The sequence below is a fragment of the Vombatus ursinus genome, unplaced genomic scaffold (assembly GCF_900497805.2).
Source record: "Vombatus ursinus unplaced genomic scaffold, bare-nosed wombat genome assembly UNPS02010461.1, whole genome shotgun sequence".
In the NCBI taxonomy this organism is placed as follows: Eukaryota; Metazoa; Chordata; class Mammalia; order Diprotodontia; family Vombatidae; genus Vombatus; species Vombatus ursinus.
In genome coordinates this window covers 12317959-12337279 of record NW_020950239.1, presented here as the reverse complement: position 1 = coordinate 12337279, position 19321 = coordinate 12317959, and the positions used below count along the sequence as shown (strand labels likewise).

The window sequence follows — 19321 nt, the reverse complement described above, 5'->3', positions numbered from 1 at the left end:
ATCTTAGAATAAGTAGTTAATAAAGGCTTGCTGATTGACCTGAGATGCCTAATAATCTATTCTCAGACACCAGAAATGGCCCTAAAAATCCACCACTCTGAACGTAAAAGATCTAGGGAGGTCTAAGGTGGAGGTGGGGGCATAAACCAAGCGGAGCCAGCCATCTCACCCAAAATCCCAGCAGGGTGCAGAACTTGGCCTAGACACAAAGCTGAAACTCAGCAACTAACAAGGACCAGTATCAAAGATTAATGCAAATCTCCCCAAAAGGATTATATAAACTCCATAACAACTGCAAGCAGAGCCTCAAAGGAAAAAAGTGAATTTTCTACAGGAACACCAAGAAGCAATGATCTTGCATCAGAAAAAATTTAAATCGTGGAAGAAACTGGGAAGTCATCAGAAAAGTGCGGCAAACTTACAAAGCTGACTGTCATCCCACTTGTGGATGGGGAGAGAATGAACCTTTAATGGAATAGAGAACTTTCTAGGATTTCTGATAAAAAGACCAGAGCCAAGTAAAAATTCTGAGATGCAAATACAAGAGAAATCTAGAAAGGTCAAGGTATTTGAAAAATTGGAAGAAGCTGTATGATGATGTGGTGCTAACAATTCTAATGGGGGAGAAGACATACATGTCCCTTTAAAATCTTAAATGTCTTCAGAAAGCATTTATTGAGAGTTGTATTGTTTTGTTTTTCCTTTTAAAAAGGTCCTGGGAGAGGATTAACTTGTTCTGAGGGTTTGAAGAAGAAAAGGAGAAGGAAGGGTAAAAGGAATACACTAGCATAGTAAAGAGGAAGGAGGAGGTGGCTATCGGCATTTCTCATAATTGAGGTGCTTGTAGACAAACACGGAGGTAGAGGGGGCCCAGAAATGAATGAAAAAGGGTTGAATCCACAATTTGGAAATATATCAAACCGAAAGGGAAACAAGTGGGGATGGAGAAGTGGGGGGTGGGGAGGAACAGAGGGAAAGAAGGTTAAGAGGGAGCATGAGGTGAAGGGAAGAAGAGCTGCACGCAAAACAAAGGCTCTGCTGTTAAAAGGGAGACTAAAAGGAAAAAAAAAGAACTATCCATCAATGAGAAATGGCTGAACACTGAAGACACGGCACAAGAACGTAATGCAATTTTACCGAATCATAAAAAGTTGCAAACGAGATGACTTCACAGGAAGAATGAAGTGAGCAGCACCAGGAAAACAGCCTAGATGAGGTAAAGCAACAGTATGAAGAGGACTCTGAAAGACACCAGATCTGGCAGTTAAGAGACCACTGACAACCCTGGAGGAGCAGGTCAGCCTCCTTCAAATCCTCCGAGAAACAGATAACTCAGTGGAAAGCTACAACAAAATTTCAAACATATATATTTCTGGAAGGCCAAAGAAATAGTCGTGTTAAGATTCTACTGCAACATACTACTCAGAACTTCCCTTCTAATCAGATTTCCATCCTTTAGGAGATAATTGGTTTTTGCTCTACATTCATTTTAAAGTTATTTAAGATTCTAATTTTTAATAAGTTCAAATTAAATAAACTATTTTTCCAAAGGCCCTATACTCTGAGAAAAAGGCTTTGGTTCTTCAGATCCCTAAAACTAGTTTTATTTCTCCAGGCTACTTTAAGAATCAGTCAACTAGCCTTTGTTACGTGCCTACTTTGTGCCAAGCACTGTCTTAAGTAAGCACTGGAGATGGGGAAAAAAAGGGGGGGGAGGGGGGCCAAAAAAACTTAGCCTTGCCCAGTTCACTGAGGAAGACAACATGCAAACAACTATGTATAAAAAAGACACAGACAGGATAAATTGGGGGTAGAATCACAGAGAAGGCTCTAGGATTGATGAGGCCAAGCCTCCAGAACTGGCTGTTTGGGACTCCTGCAGATTTATGGAGGCTGGAGCAGTCACGTGAAGCATAGGGGATAAAAGACTAAGCACTCCTACTGCCATTCTGAGTACCCAGCATTTAAGCTGCACAGTTACGGTCTTGGGAGCTTACACCTACTATTCTGAATTAAAAATAATGTGCTCTCTCTCACCCATTTTGTGCTGCCCCCCCTTCCCGCTCCCCAAACAATGGTGTTCATGAAGATGTAAATTAAGAGTGTAATTTTTTTTCCTCTGTTAATATTCTGACATCAATTTTATCATCAATACAAAAAGTTGACTTTGAGGAAAGAGAAAAAGAGAACAATGTTTTCAAGAATTCCCAAAATGGATAAATATTAGGGTGACAGTATCATTTTCTATGATACATGGCCCCAAGGACTCTTAAGAGTAATAAAAGTAACCGTACTCCTCACTCTCCCCAAGTACATATATGACATGCAGATTTAAACATGTGGATAAAAGAGCCAGTCTCACAACCAGGAGACCTGTGTTCAACTCCTGACGCTGACGCTCTGGCCATATAACCTCAGGCAAACAGCAGCCTCCTAGTGCTCCAGACAATTCAGAGAAAGGGCTGACCTGAACTGGTGAAGGGCTTTATCTCACCTAGGAGTTCCCTGTAAGCACTGAAATACCAAGTTCAGTCCCCATCCCTTTAAGGAACCCAAGACAATGAGAAATCTGAATGTACTCATTTGGATATATTATGCAAAAACATAACCCATCTTTTATAGCATTGTTTCTCCCAATCAGAGGATTTTCCTCAACTAGTTTCAATCTTGTTTTATTGATAATACTAAGAAACAATTTATTCCTGTCAGATGATGAGATTCTATCATCTATACCACCAAAATTGCTTACTGAATAATTTATTAATTCAGCAAATATTTGGATAACACCTTTTATGTCTGTGGAAGAGAGAAGTAAGTTGTGATTTTGGAATATACTGATGTGCAAAGAAAAAGTACTGTACTTCCCAAATACTGAAACTGCAAATGGCATTTAACATACAAGAGGGTAACTTTTAAAAATGAGTGTGAGCAAACAAACTAAAAATAAAAGATGAGTGAAAACTGAATGTTTCTGTAACTTGAAACAGATTAAAAAGACTGCAAGAAAGGAACAAGGGTTGGCTTCTCTTATGTTCAACTCAGGGAATGGACTTCAGGATGGTGACACAAGGAGAATCCCTTCTGGCTCACTGAATATATATATCTAAAAACAAAAATATGGTTTTCCCAGACATTTACTTTTCATTTTCAGCATGATTCAATAATAAGGATGAATGAAAGAGTACAGGCCCTGTTAAGCAAATTAGCATTTCATATCCTGGCAAAGGCATAACTGAATATGTTAATACCTCCATGGTACTCTATGCTATGTTAAAATGAAAAGGATGAAAATGTCAAGCTGAAAAAATGTTCTAATCTACTTACAGTAGCTATATATTTGATTCAATTTGAAACTGCTTTAGTTAAACGAATTTACTTATTTTTAAAAATGGTAGCGATGTGGTTACAACCATAACTTGCCTGGGTGAGAAATGAAAGGTACAGAACCAAAAGGATCTTCTGGAGGGTGGTTCTGTGAAGCAGAAAGTGGGTCTACATTCTTATCTGAGGATGTTCTCTCCTCGAACCTGTCTGTAAAAATAAAATGAAACAGAATAAAAAATAAAATAAAATAAAAACAAAAATGGCGGTCCTTTTCTCAAATAAGTGCTAAGTAAATACAATCAATCAACAAGTATTTATTAAGTGCTTACAATGTGCCAGGCACTGGGAATGAAGACACAAAAAGTAATTAGTCCTAACCCCTCAGGGGGCTTACATTCTACATTATAATTTTTTCAGACTCAGAATACACGAGAAATCCATTGTTAGATATTTGGGGGACAATCTTGAGTCTATTTATTTTACTGTACACTAGATGGATTTAATAAACAACTTGTCTCAGAAGAAGTCTGTCTGTTTCATGACCTTATTTATTCAAAGTCTCTGGATACATTTCTTTAACTCCTAACACACTGGATCCCATTATGGCAGTTCATTATTACACAAATTTGGAAATATCACATCAAATTAAAACTTCCTCCCTGCATCACATAAATAAAAATCACATGGTACAAGAGTCTATGAAGTAGGTAGGCCCTGTCTTCTAATTCGAATATTCTTTGAATTAAATTATTTTGCACTTAGTGCCTGGATATGTCATTCATTTCACTAGTATATGTTTTGGTGCCCCCAATTCTACTCCAGGTTCTTTCAGGACAAGCAGGATGTGCTCTACAGGGCGCGCATCATCATTCACTACCCTTCGTCAGTCCCCTCCTTGTCTGCGGCCCCTAGTAAAGTGATCTACACACAGTGGGCACAGGGCACCAACGCTGCCTTGCTTTAATGTCTCTTCTACTGGAATGGTTGGCTGCTCGTTCTTCCCTCTTCCTGAATATTCTGAACCAGACAGAGATGCTTGGCACCACAGTTTCCTTTCACCTCCACATCACAGCTTCTACTTCGTGCTTCCCACAGAAATGCAGCTGTGCGCTTCCGGCAGGCACTTTAAGCTACTCTAGATCCAGAGAGATGCAGATTCACCAATGTGACAAACTTACCAGTGAAGGTCAAGGTTTTAAGTAAGAAGTTAAAGAGATAAGAAACATGTCTTGGCATCCTGCAAAATCCTGAAAGGGTTTTAAATGTCCCTGTGGAATCATGCTAATAATATTAATAAAAATCTGTTAGAAGTTAGCTTTTAAGCCTACAGCTAAATTTGCAGTATCCATTTCTGGGTTGTACAAATTAGCTGAGTTAATTTATTTTCTAAATTTGTGCCCTGTGTATTTCTATTGAGGTACACTCAATATGCTAAAGGAACAGATCTCTAAGTGTGGTTGTCAAATCCTGGGGGGTTCCCAAGGTACTTTCAAGGGGTCTGTGAGTTCAAAACTATTTTCATAATAATAAAGACATTATTTGCTTATTGAAATACTTTTCATTTTTCCAACTAAATGTCTGTGTGAGGCTAGATTTTCTTCCTATGCTTCAACCAAACCATATTAAAATACAATGAATGTTGCTGCAGACATGAGAATCAAGCTACACTCTATTAAGCATGAGAAAGTTTTGAAAACAAAAGTGTAAAATAATGCCATTTTTCTAATTAATTATTTTTCTTTTGGAAAATGCTTGTTTTTCATTAAAAAAGCCTTTAAGTTAACATGTAATAAGATTATTTTAACACACTAATAAAAATTTTTAATTTACCAGTTTTAATTTCTAATAAATACTAGACAATTCTGATAGAGAAAACTCACATAAACAAAAGCTCCTGAGGTTCTTGATAATTTTTAAGAGTGTAAAAGGGTCCTGAGACCAAAAAAATTCAAGAACTGTTATGCTAGAGAACAGTAGTGATACCATTTTTCCTTACTCCCACCAGAGGAGGGAAAAAAATAAACTTGACCAGGTCTAAGAAGTACGTCATTTTTTGTTATCCAATGCTATAGAATATAATAAAAAGTGAGTACTTTTTTCAGTTGTTAACAGAAGCCGTAAACTAAGATCTGAGAATAACCTGTAACTTATCTCAGAATAAATGTGACAAATGCTTGCTCTACTATGAAAAATAAGGATTTAATTTTTGCTTTTTATTTATTTAACACTATTTAAGGATAATCTTCAATTTATAAGAGATGTAGTTTATGTGGAGATAGCCTTGAAGACAAGAAGAACTGGGTTCCAATCCCGCCTCTAACACACTTGGCTATGTGATCCTGAACAGGTCACTCCAGTGATCCAGGTAACAAGGTTCTCAGCCTTTCTGTGTGTATTATGAAATTCCTTTGGCAGCAGTCTGGTGAAGCCTAAGGACCCCTTCTCAGAATAATGATTATTAATGCACAAAATACATAAGATTACAAAGGAAGCCATTTGTTGAAACAGTCATCAAAAGATTAAAAAAATAAATAAATTTAATGGACTACAGGTTAAGTAACTCAGCTCTAAGACTATCTAAAAAAGCAGGTATTCTGCAATGGTAGGGGGAATTCCCTGCAACTATACAAATTAAGGCCTGGCTCCAAAATAATAATAATAAATGAATAATTTTAAAAAACACAAATAATCAAATTAATCTTCTCTCACCTCTATTCTGAGGCGGCTAAGTGAAACAGTGAATAAAGCCCCGTCACTGGAGTCAAGAAGACCAGTGTTTGAATCCTGCCCCAGATACTTAAAGCCCATGTGACCCTGGCCTAGCCACTGAAATCTTTCTCAACTGCAGTTTCCTCATCTGTAAAACAGGGATAAAACACCTGTTTTACAAGGATTTTGTGAGGACCCAACAAGATAATAACTGTAAAGGCTTCCACAAACCTTCAAGCGCTAGCAATAATTATTAGGAATAAGTAGAAAACCATTCCCCGCATTTTTGATGAACAAACTCTCATTTTGGTCTCAAGTCTCAGAATCCACTGGCATTTCAGGAGCGGGCAGAAGCCTGTCATCATAGACCCAAGTGGAAATAGAGGAGTCAAGGATATGTCAAAGGAACGACTTTGGCACAAAATAAGGCCGTGGCTGTCCAGGCAAGGTTACCAACTCTCCACTCATTAAAGCCTCATCAAAAGTTTACATTGATATAGCCTTTTCAGATTTACAAACACACTACTTCAAATGATTTTCACAACTTTTTGAGGTAGGTAATAGTGTACTCATTTTACCGAAAAGGAAACTGGCTCAGGTCAATTGACTTGCCCAAGGTAACATGACCGCTAAGTGGTGGCAGGCTTCAATCCCAGTCTTAGGATTCCAAGTTCACTGCTTTTTTTTCAATTATATCAAGCTACTGATTCCTAAAAGGGAAATTTTCATTTTGCACATAATTTTATAAGAGGTCATGACAGCACAATCCAACACATAAATCTGAGAGTTGCTGCAATTATTTCCTAATCTGAAATAGATTCCTCCTCCATCACACTGTCCTCAGCTGGCCTAGGAGCTTGTGAATGTCCAGGAGGAGTGGAGGATACTGAGAGAAGACTGCTGCCCCTGGCCCTGGGCCCAGCTAGCCCGCTCTCTTCAGGTCGCCTCCTGTCCTATCAGCTCTGGAGCGGGAAGGAAGGCTGGTGAAATCTTTAAAAACTGGCCTGTGATTTCATGGTTAGAATTAGAGTCAGGCACAGCTAGGTGGTAGAGTAGACAGAGCTCTGGCCTTGGAGTCAGGAGGACCTGAGTTCAAATCCGGCCTCAGACACTTGATACTTACTAGCTGTGTGACCCCGGGCAAGTCACTTAACCCAACTGCCTCACCAAAAAAAAAAAAAAAAAAAAAGATTTAGGGTCAGTCCTCTTGTTGGGACCTATTTTCAGGGCTGAAGGTTATAGCTGCTGCTGCTTAGGAAGAAAAAAGTTCATTTTAAATAGTACTTGTGTTCTTCTTCCTCTAGTGGCATGAAAGAGTAATGGTAGTATAGCAAGATGATATTTCACAATACAACAAAACGGCTTACCAGCTATATACACAAACTACATAACCTAAAACAACAACATTTCCTAAGACATACAAAGGTTAAATTTTTGTAAATTAAATCACATTCTTAGTAACCTAATTCCTGAGATACTTTAGTCCCATGTCTTACTGACATAAGCTCCTAATGATTTAACTATTCTACCCCCGCCATCACATACCTCTCTTCATCTCTTTAATTAATGTTCTAAAAACAAACTTAAAAGCACTAGCAGAGTTTTACTGTCTTTAAATATAAAGGAACCTTCAATTAAATATTAAGGTAACATACCTGTATTACAAAATGCCAACTCCAATCTCTCTATCCATTTATCTGTTTACATAGTTCTAGTTTCACATATTAATTTCTCCAATACTAGGGAAACTCTCTAACTATAATTTTTAAAATACCAGAAATCAGAGATCTTGTTACTTTCCTTAACCAAAGAAATCATTTACTTAAAGAGTTTGTCTTGGTGAACAAAAACAACAACTTCTTTTCAAGATTTTTAATATTTGTAACAGACTATGTAAAAATACAAATATAACTTTACAAATATTAAGATCAACATGTTCCATAATGTCTGCCTAGATAACTAAAATATTATTAAAAAGTCAAGTTCCAAAGTTTGTATATATGACCTAAACATTAAAATTAGTGTATAACTAAGAGGTACAGCTATAAACGTAATTTGTCATTTCTCAGCCCTTTTAAATCTTTGCTTTCAACTTCAAACATTTTTTAAATTAAAGAATAAGTAAGTTTTAATATGGGAAGGATAAAAAGTTTTAGTTAATAACTGACATTTAAAATTTTTAGCATAGTTCTATCCTACTGTACATCAGTAACAGAAGCCAGTCATACATAAAACTTTCACAGCTGAAAATCTTTTCAAAAATAGCCAACTACAGATAAGCATGTACTTGTACATATTCCATTCATTATCTCTATGGAAAATGCAATTATGTAATTTAACTTCATTTTTTAAAATGTCATGTACTAAGGGCAGGTAGGTGGCACAGTGGATAGAGCTCCAGTCTTGCAGTCAGGAGGACCTGAGTTCAAATCTGGCCTCGGACACTTAACACTTACTAGCTGTGTGACCCTGGCAAGTCACTTAACCCCAATTGCCTAAAAAAAAAAAATTATCATGTACATGCACTTTTGATTAACCAAATTTATTATTTACACAGTGTGTCTAATTACATAGATTTCAACATCAAAATCCAAATTCTCTACAAACAAGTGAAAAGACACTCTATTGTTTCCTAGTAATATTTGTAGCTACTCACATAAGTTTTAAGTTCAAAAAAGATTGTTCCCAAAGCATCTATCTAGCTCCTTTGGGAGATAATGCATTTGTTATTTATCTTTGGGTTTCTATAAATTCACTTAATCTAAGTCCTTGAATAAAAGGCAATGAAAAACACAGGCTCTAATTTTAAAAAAAATTATACCGGTGAGATAAATTCAATTATTTTGAACTCAAGTAAGCATAGATCAAATGTTGTATACCCTATAATTAGATAAACTTAAATTAAGCTAGAAACAAAAAGCAATGACAAATCCAACTTAGTATAAGATTGTTAAACCACACATAATCAAGCATTATCTTGATGCATCACTAAGATTAGCTGTATTGGCACTGAAGTATATGTTACAGTTCTGATGTTAGATCACTATTTTAAATTTAGGAAATTTTTCCATACTTTGGAAACATAGTATATATACTAATTTTTCCAGGTACTGTGGTATTTGTAAGGTAAAAAGATTATATGGCAATGTTACTGCTCCTATAATGACTTAAAATTTACATATCGTGTCAGAACCTAATAATTAGGTGATTGCTACATTTTTAAACATCTAGAATCCCTCCAAAGTAAAATAATGCACAGAATATCTAGGTTCTGTGATGATTATCTCATTTTTAAAAAGTTTTGCAGTCGGGGCAGCTAGGTGGCGCAGTGGATAGAGCACCTGCCCTGGAGTCAGGAGGACCTCAGTTCAAATCAGACACATAATACTTACTAGCTGTGTGACCCTGGGCAAGTCACTTAACCCCTATGACCTAACCCAAAAAAAAAAAAAAGTTTTGCAGTTAACAGCAACCATTTCAAATTGAAATACCTAATTTTAATAGATTAGATGTTTTTCTTCTTTAGTAGGCCACACCAAATATAAACTTTTCCCCATGATTCAGTCACCATTCTGCAGCCTATTATAATTTCCCCCATTGCCATAACCTGTGATCTCTGTTGCAAGTGTCTAAGATTTTTAAGTCCTAACTATCCATTAATAAACATGGATTCAAAGTCTGAGGTCTTCTCTCACAGAATAAAATGTGAATGGTTTACTTCACCTGCATGTGGCAGGCTCCGAATTCTTTTCTGTTTACTTTCTCATTCAGATCCATGTTCTGAGCATAAGAGAGAATTAAAAAAATTTGACCTGCAGATACTTTTTGGAACTTAGTTACCTTTGTTAATGAAGTATTAATTATGAATTATTAATTATCTAGTCCTGACAATAACAATTCAATATATGGTTGAATTCGAGCTCTTTGGTAAACATTTTGGTTGGGCTTTACACTACAAAATACAATTTTGTAGACATAAATGCCTTGATGTTGCTGCTACTGTTCAATCATTTCAATCATGTCCCTTCACGACCCCATTTGGGGATTTCGTGGCAGAGATATTGGAATTTGCCATTTCCTTCTCCAATTTCTTTTACGGAAACAGAGGCACAGTTAAATAACTAGTCTAGGGTCACACAATTATTAAATGTCTGAGGCCATATTTGAACTCAGGTCTTCCTGACTCCAGGCCCAGCACCTAGTGTCATGACCCATAAATGCCATATTTGCTCATAACAAGTGAGAGGACCAACTGAGTGTATAAAATTTCCCAGTGTTCTAGAAGAAGCAAAGTTGTGACATGGTGATATAGACTAATAATCATAAGCCAATCTACACTGTCAATAGGAACATTAAAAAGCAGACTGACTGCTAAACTGCAAAATATGGTTGCCAAAAAAAACAACAAAATCCAGCACTACAATGTTTTAAACTAGTATCAAAACGCCAGAAATAAGAATTCTAATCTGGTCATTTATTTTTTCTTTTAGATCCTGAATTTCACTATAATGACTTAAATATCCCCAACAGTGAGAGTTTATCTCCTTTAAAACAGGTGTCGGGAAACTATGGATGGCACTGTTTCTGTAAAGCCAGAGAGCTAAGAAGAGTTTTCACACATGTGAAAAAAGTTTTACTTCATTTAAAAATGTAAGCCTCATTTTAGCTCAAAGGCCCTAAGGCTGTAGTTTACCAACCCCGCTTTAAAGAATTCTCACTTGGTGTGGAGCTGTATACATTTTAAAAGTGTTTAACATGTCATTTTTTTTTTTACTTAAGAATTCAAAATGTTGCATAGTGCTGATTTTGCCATAGTAGCTTAGAAATTTTTGTTTTGCTGAATAGAATTCATTTTCTCAATTACATTTTGCAGTTAATTTCACTGTTTTTAACCAAGTAAACAGAAAGTATGATTCAACAAAAATTTTCATTCCAAATTGTTCGATCTAAGATGATCACTTGGTCTAGCCATTTTTGGTGCACCTACCTAATGCAGCACGGCAAAGAGCTTAACTTGGAATTCTGATGTGAGACAAAGGGCCAAAGAGAAATAACTAAAAACTAGGGACTGTAATCTCATTCTTGTTGGTAGGAAGATGTCTATCTGTCCTAAGATATCAAAAAAATTAAACCACAGAGGAGGACTGTGTCTCCTTCTTTGCCATCTATTCAGGCTCAGCTTTTAAAAAAGGAGTCAAATATTCTCCTTCCACCCATGTCCTACCCCACACCCCCCCCAAAATAACCTTGCCTATAAAATTATAAGTACATACATATATACATGTAAGAAGACACCTATATGTGGGTAAAACCTAAAATAATGCATCAGGATTTAGAAATATGGAAATAATTGTAAGTAAAACCATTGAGATGTCTGACTTGAAGAAGAAAGGAGTTTATTTAACTATTGCCATGTCAGAACAAGTAGCCACTCATCAAAAGGACATTACAAAACATTAACATAATGTAGTAGACCATTTTTCTTTCAGGCATTTTCAAAGGGCATTTCAGAACCTCCCCTCCTGCTCCCCCACAGAATCTCCTATTCAGATGTACAATAAAAGAGAGCTGCAAATGACTAATAAAGCAAGCAACTAATTTGTGTCCTGTTAGTTATATCTGAACATTGTTTCCATACTGAGAGTCTCATTTTAACAAATGATGTGCAGTATTTCAGAGTTAAGAGAGCCAGACAACTTTCTGCTCTCTGAGACTGACACCAAAGGAGCGGTGCTTGGACACCACACGCAAGGATGAAGGACACAAAGGAGAGAAGGCGGCCCCCAAGGCTGCCCTCAAACGCTCCGAAAGAACTCCCCACATGCCCAGCCATGGGGCCCAACCACAGGCTCCTTTACTGAGAAGCCAAATAAGCCTTCAAGCATCCCTTACTTGATCTCAGAAGGTCAAACTCTCTGTCCAAGAGCTCCTCCTCCGTTAGCTTAGAGAAATTGTCCTCTCCAAATGGATTCCAGCCTGACATGTCAGGGGGGTTATTGAGGCTTTGATTTGGGAAAGTAGCAGCTGCTTCTGCATCAGGAACTGACCTACAGTCAATTAGGCAAGAGGAAGGGAAAATTAAAAGCTGCAACACGCATCCTCCTGTCTCTTAAATGTTAAAGTTTAAAACAGTCTTCAATCTTAAAACTGGTAGCCCATAGCCAGAGCCCATGTGACACAGGACCACTATGGCTTTCCCTCAGGACACAAACACACGGTGGGGGAGTGGAGAATACCCAACCCCCTCCAGAAGTTAGGCTGAACACTGTGGGGCCACAGGGAAGACCCAAGTGTCCACTACTAGAGGGAAGATGTCTCCCTCCTCAGATGTCAGTGCACTAGGGAGATGGAGGATGTGCTCTTCCTGGCCTGCCCCTTTGACCCATCCCTGGGAGGGCACCACTGCTGCGGCTCCTTCTCCCTGGGTCCAGCTGGGTCAGAGTGCAGAGGAGACCTGGCGTGGGAGACTTATACTGGGGGGGCTCTCCAGGATCAAAGGCTGCGGTCTCTGCTTCCTCCCTAAACCTTGAAACAATTTTGCCCTACATGCAAGAATCCTTGGCTATACATGTGTACAAAGTCAAAAGGACTGCTAACAATATTACTCTATACCAGGTCCTCAACGTGTCTGTGCAGTCAAAAGCTATTTTCATACTACTACTAGTAGTAAATATTAACAGATATAACTTACATGAATACTAGCACTTTGGGCTCTTCAATAATAATGTCAGGTAAGTGGTTCAGTGGATAGAGCACTGGACCTGGAGTCAAGAAGACCCAAGTTCAAATCCTACTGTAGACATTTACCAGCTGTGTGACCCTGGGCAAGTCACTAGACCTCTACCGGGTTCAGTTTCCTCATAAATGGGGATAATAACAGTACCTATCTCTCAAGGTTGTCATAAAGATAAAATGAGGTAATGTTTATAAAGAAAAACCTACATTTCTATACCAAGCTCTTTGTGAGAGGGGGAGAGGGAAGGAGGAAGAGAGAGGGAGCGCTTCTCCCTCCGGGGCTTAGCTAGAACTCTCCCATCGCTAAGTTCTGGGCTGGATTCAGTGCTGTACATCAAGGTCCAGAGATGTGGCTCATTATTTAAGACAATGACAAGACGTTTCTGTGTGGTATCACCTGTCTTTATCCCCTCAAATTGACCCAAGCACCACTTTACACTCAGTTTATACTTCCTATTGACTGACCGATTCAGCTGAGCTGACTGATCCTTCTAGAACTGGGATTATGGGTAAGAGGCACATGGCCATAAACACTGACCCCCTGATAGTAGACATGGTGGGTGGGATTCAGAGCCAGATTCTGGGGCCTCAGTGAGCCAGTGGCCCCCTCTCATTCCTCCAGCTGCTTCATGGACCATCTTCCTATAGTGTACCCCTCCCACAGAATAGAAACTCTTTGAGGGCAAGGGTAAGGGCAGCTTTCCTCTGTCACTGTATCCCCAAGACCTCCTTGGGACAAAAGGGATGGTTTTGTGCACAAGAGGCATGTATTAAGGGTTTGCTAAACTGAATTGACAGCAATGCACTGTACCAGTCTTTTATCTCCATAGCTATTCACCTAAATTTTCTAGGTACCAACAACAATTGTATGGATTTTTCTCATTCTCCCTAAATTTTTGGATTGGATTGGTTGTCCTCTATGTCCTCGATTGTATGGATTTTTCTCATTTTCTAAAAGAAAACATGTGAATAAACATATACACATGTGCAAATGAGGTCTGGAAACAGAAACTTTTGAGAAAAGCTTAATAGCAAAGAGTTGGATGACAGCAGGAAAAGTCTACGCCAGTTTAATACTCAACACCAAATTAGCATGGGTAAACATAAACAATGAAACTGAGATAAGAATTCAAAACAAACTTACCCTGAAAAATTAGGTTAAGGAATAAACAAGGTGAAATTAAATAGATAATCTATAATTTAGGATGGAAAACAAGCATGCTTTTAACTAGTGAAGTTTTGCTGTTGCAGTTTTTTTTTCTTAAGGTGGTAGGTTTTTGCTCGTGTTCCATTTTCTTTTTGGAATTCTGTGGTCTGCATTGTACATGAGTCACTTCTGTAAGTCTTGAATGCCAAGGTGGTGGCAGGGACAGTTAGGCCCTGTTTACAACTGCCACTCATAACAGACTTAAGAAAGGCAGAAAGGGAAAGGGAAATGTTCTAGGAGATAAGCACGCTCTAGAAACTGCCTTGTATCACTCAGTAGAAGCAATGTTTTAAGGTTACCTCCAAATAAACTTACTATCAGGAAAATACTTGCCTATTGGCACTGTAAGAAGAGTCTATTATGGCTCCAACCTGGGAAGGAAGAGATGAAGGGCAGGAAGCTAAGGCTGGGGAGAACTCTTGAGGGGAGGGGAGATACTCCGGGGAAGGCTGCTGCTGCTGCTGCTGCTGCTGCTGCGCAAGCATCTGCTGCTGGAACAGAGTCTGCTGATACTGCTGCATCTGAAAGAAAGACGTGCAGTCACAAACACACCAATGTTCCGGCCATTAACTAAGGCCTTGGATAAGGTTCCACGACTTGTGACCACCCTAACTAACCCAGGAGATCAGGACCCTGAGAAGCTGTACTTGGTGAAGGTTTACTCCTGGGGGGCTTCAGGGAAGAAAATCAGTCCTAAGTGCCGCCAATGGAATGCCTGGGCCACTCAATACAACCGAGCCAAACAGTAACAAAAGGGAATAACCAGCTCACGCAGGAGTTGGAAAAGATCAAATTATGCTCTGAAACAAAGACACTTTCCTTTGTCTTCGTACCTAAGGATTTCAGGAGTTCATCAAAGCAGCACGCAAATATCAAAGAACCTGTAAGTGTGGTCCTTTGCCATAAGAAAACTGCAATAATTACATACAGCTTACTGGTTACCTCATATTCAAATTTCATGTGTCAAATTCAGATAATTAAATCACATTTAAGGAAATGCCTTTTTTTAATTGTTGGTGTTGTTTTGGGAAAAGCATCCTTGCCAAATAACTATCCTGAATTTGTTACATTCAGAGAAAGAACTACAGAGTCTGAATGCAGAGTGAAGCAGACTGTTTTCACTTTTTTCTTGTTTTTTGGTTTTTCTTTCTCGTGGCTTTTCCCTTTTGTTATGATTCTTCTTTCACAACATAACTAATGTGGAAATCTTCTTAACATGATTGTACATGTGTATCCTATATCAGATCGCTTGCTGTCTTAGGGAGGGGAGAAAGGAGTGAGGAAAAGAAAAATGTAGAACTCCAAATTTTACAAAAATGAATGTTGAAAATTATCTTTACCTGTAATTGGAAAAAACACTATTAAGGAAAAAAAAATAAATAGTTGGAAGATACTAAAAAAAAAAAAACCAACTATGGTGAATTCTAAGATCTTGATTTATACCTTTCAAAAAGCATACATAATTACAATCTATCATGTTTAAAAAGAATTCCTAGAAACCACACAACACTCACTCACCATTGCAGGGTACTGGGATGCAGAAGACTGCTGTTGATACATTGAATGCATTAAAAATTGTTGTTGGACTATCTGCTGCTGCTGCACTGCCTGCTGAGACCAGAGTGAAAACATAAGCAAAAACAGGCAACTAATCAATGTTTCCAAATCAATCCATCAACAAACATTTATTAAGCACCTTGCCAGGCACTGCACTAGGAGCTGAGAACACAAAAACAAAACAGTAAGAGCTAGCATTTACGTAAAGCTGGAAAGATTACAGAGCACACTACCTATGTTCTCAGTCAGCCTTCAACGACCCTGTAACGTAGGAGCTATTGTTATTTCTTTTGCAGATGAGCAAACTGTCCTGCTGAGCACTTTTAACAATGAACTGGATAGAGAAATAGAGTCTATGTCCATCTAATGTTAAGATGACACAAAGCTGTGAATGACAGTTTAGACAAGCGATGGGAGTGGGATCCAAAAGGACACTCTGTCAGGTTAGAACAATAGGCTACATTGAAGAAGATGAATTTCACAAAGTATAAAGGTAAAGTTCTGCAGCTGGGTACAAAAAAAAAGCAATCCCAAGTATACAATAGGGGAGGCATGGACAGAGAAGAGGTCTGAAATGGATCTGGGGACTGTGAGGTCAATATATGTCAGCAGTATGACATGCTGGTCATGCAATCTTGGGTTGTGGGAACCCACAAGTGACAGCCTCTCCGTTCTCCGTCCTTATCAGATCATGTCTGGAGTGCAGGGTCCAGCTGTAGGAGACACAGTGTAAGACAGACTCTGACAAGTTAGAGAGTGAGGAGAGCAAGAAGGATAGTGAATAGCCCCCTCCCCCATACAGACTCTGGGCCTCTGTTGAGACCCGTGAGTACAAATTGCCAGCAGCCAGCAGCGTCTAAACTTCCTCAGAAACTCGGGGAACTCCCCCAAATCAAAGACATGGACAGATGTGCCAAACACTCCCCAGCTGGTCTGCTGAGGAGAGCAGAGCAAGCACTTAAGGAAATACAAGTGATTCCCCTCTCCTCTGGTGCATGCCGGGCTCTGGATCCCAGGTGTGATTCAGGGCTGAAGCACTTGGCACTTAGGATGCAGAGTCTGTATCAGGCAAAAAACAAGTGCCCACTGCATGCTGAGTGCAGGGGAGACAAAGAAAGGCAAAAAACCAACAGCCCCTGCTCTCATGGAGCTCACAGTCCAATGCGGGGAGACACTATGCAAACAACTACGTACAAACAAGATATACAGGATATATTGAGGGTATTCTTAGAGGGAATACATAAAGATTAAGGCTACTGGAGGGACGTCCAAGTCACATGAGCAGACTAGACATTTTCTCCAATCCTCGTAACCTCTCAAACCTGCCCAGAATAGAAATTATGCACCAAAGATAAATCAACTTCAGGGGTCCTATGGTCTAAGATACCCAGAATCTAAAAGAAGATTAAAAAAAAAAAAAAAAAAAAAAAAGATAAAGGCCTAGAAACCTTCCTCGTTCTATCCCCTACAAAAAGTTGCCTGGGCATCCAGGTCCTAATATACCCATGAGAAACAGTTCACATGTTCCTAAACCAGCAAGGTTTCTCCTTGTATTCTTCTTGGGATATCTGAGTGTGTGCATGTGGGCGGGGGGGGGGAAGAAACACACCTTGCTTTCTAAAGACATATGGAAAGGGGAACTTTCTCTGTAGCACTATTAGGAATTATATTTTACCTTGTAGGAAGGCAATTCCTTAATTACTTGATAACAATTCTCAGTCTCTGAATAAAGGTGAGGGAGAATCTTTACCATGCCCCCACAGAAGAGATCCCCTAGCAGAAGCTTCTAAAAGGGAAAAGATTTGGTATCACCACCACCTCCCTAGTAGAGGTCAAAGGAGAGGGAAATTCTGGCTGCTGGGCCAGGGAATACTGAGTGGGTAGTGGATTATGAGGAGAGCCTTGGTATCAACTCAAGGCCCAAAAGAGAGAGCATTTAAGATGTTAACTACATTATGACTTTGGACTAGGATAAGGAATAGGGCCGTGCTGGAAATGGCACTGTCTGTGCCATGGTCCCTTCCTGGTGCTGTTCCTGATTGTCATCACTGCTTTCACTGTGAACCGCCCCAACCCACCAACTTCCTCTTTCCAGCCCTCTTCCCCAACATGGACCAGATCGTTAGGAGCTGAAACTGAAGTGGAGAGGAATAGCCTGGGATTCCTTGCTCTCATTCTCCTCAGCTATCTCTTCAGGGGGATATTACATCACTGGATGTTTTTCTGGTTTTTTCTGCATTAGCCTTGCTATGTTCTTCCTCGAATGCCGCGTGTGATAGGTTTCTCTTATCTCTGAGGTCAGGGTTGTCCTCTATCAGCCCTAAAGTGGGGAAAGGCACTAAAGATATTGCTACCAGGCATGTGATAGAAGGAACATCTAGTCATGACCCTTTCATGCAGGCTAAGCGAGATTTTCCTCGTAACGCAATGAAACTATCCTAGAGATTTAAAGAGCTTGGGGAATAAAGCTCAAATCACTGACTTTTTGGAATATTTTCTATGCTATTAAGTAAACTTCCTTTTAGGGGAAAAAAAAAAGATTAGCTGTTCAACAAGTGTCTCATTTCATTCCAATCTGGAACCACCAGCCTGACCTGAGTCATGCTGGGAACCAAACAACGCCATTGAAAGTCCCTCCCTCCTTTTTCCCCTACACAAATGTAAAATCACCAGAGAAAAGTTATCATCTGCCCTAGCACCATCCCATTTCCTTCTGCGCCTCCCAACACCATGTTCTGCCTGTGCCCTGGGCCATTTGTTATTCTGCCCATTTCTAGTTCATATGGGCACAAGTCAGACTTTTTTCTTTTGGGGGGGGGGCCGGGTAGGGAAGTTTGAAAAAGAATTACTAATACATACAGCCTCACAGACGCAATCAGCTTTCAGATGCTCTGGATAGGAATTATTACAACCCCACCAAAATACTATGTTATTTTCACTAGGAAGCTGAGTGTTCTGCTAAGTAAAGCAGAGGATGAGAAGGTGCTTCTATGCACATACCACGTTAATCTTCTCTCCAAAGGAAGCATATCCTCCTGTTTGCTAAGATACATTTCTACTAACAACAAGATGAAGTAGGGTTTTTTATAAAAACCACAGGGCTTATGAGTATGAGAAATATTTAATATGGCTCTCACTCCAGAAAGGCTGGTTCTAACATCACTGTTCTGATGGCAGAAGTTTTAAAAATAAATACAAAGAAACGCAAACCAAATGCAGATTGCTTTTTAAAATAACTCCTCTGATGTACTAAATGTACAAAGCACCGACCAACAACTAGACAGGCACCTACCATTCTGACCAAAATAAACCAACTTGACATATTAAATATAAGTGAAAATCCTAAAACAAGAAGTCTATTACCTGCTGAACATACGCATCCTGAAATAACTGCTGTTGCTGGTAATGGTAAGGGTGATGTACATGATGAAGCTGTTGCAATCTCCAATCACCCTGCTGTAACTGTTGGAGTACTCTATGTTGCTGGGGAGGCTGCTGACCCTGAGTCAACACCATCTCTTGACTGTTTCCAAGTTTCAACGTTCCTAAAACATATTTCCAAAGGCATTTGTTAACTTGTTTCAAACATACACAGACCCTCCCTCCATCTTGCCTCCACTCCTCATTTGGTGGAATTCTTGTCCTTGTCCTATATCCCCCTAAACACCCAATTATTGGAGCTGCAGCTAAAGACATTTTCTACAATAAATGAGACTGACGATCAATGGAGAGACTACTGGAGCGCTAAGTCTTCAAACTCATTGTCTTCTTGAGTAAGTATTAAAAACA

The 19321-nt window shown here is 39.1% G+C and overlaps 1 protein-coding gene across 4 annotated transcripts in view; it reads right to left on the bottom strand.

The window, feature by feature from the left end:
* BMP2K (BMP2 inducible kinase) overlaps nt 1-19321 on the bottom strand; it is a 122516-nt gene that overhangs the window by 27885 nt on the left and 75310 nt on the right. For 3 of the 4 annotated variants that reach the window (XR_003568474.1, XR_003568475.1, XM_027854613.1), the window contains exons 11-15: nt 18896-19077; nt 15494-15586; nt 14309-14496; nt 11926-12080; nt 3421-3531 (exon numbers count right to left, since the gene is read on the bottom strand). Coding sequence is in view for 2 of the 4 variants with exons in the window: in XM_027854613.1 (XP_027710414.1) it covers nt 3421-3531; nt 11926-12080; nt 14309-14496; nt 15494-15586; nt 18896-19077 (729 nt within the window). In the remaining 2 variants the exon portion in view is untranslated. The remainder of the gene's footprint in view (nt 1-3420; nt 3532-11925; nt 12081-14308; nt 14497-15493; nt 15587-18895; nt 19078-19321) is intronic. The other variant, XM_027854614.1, reaches the window with a different exon arrangement.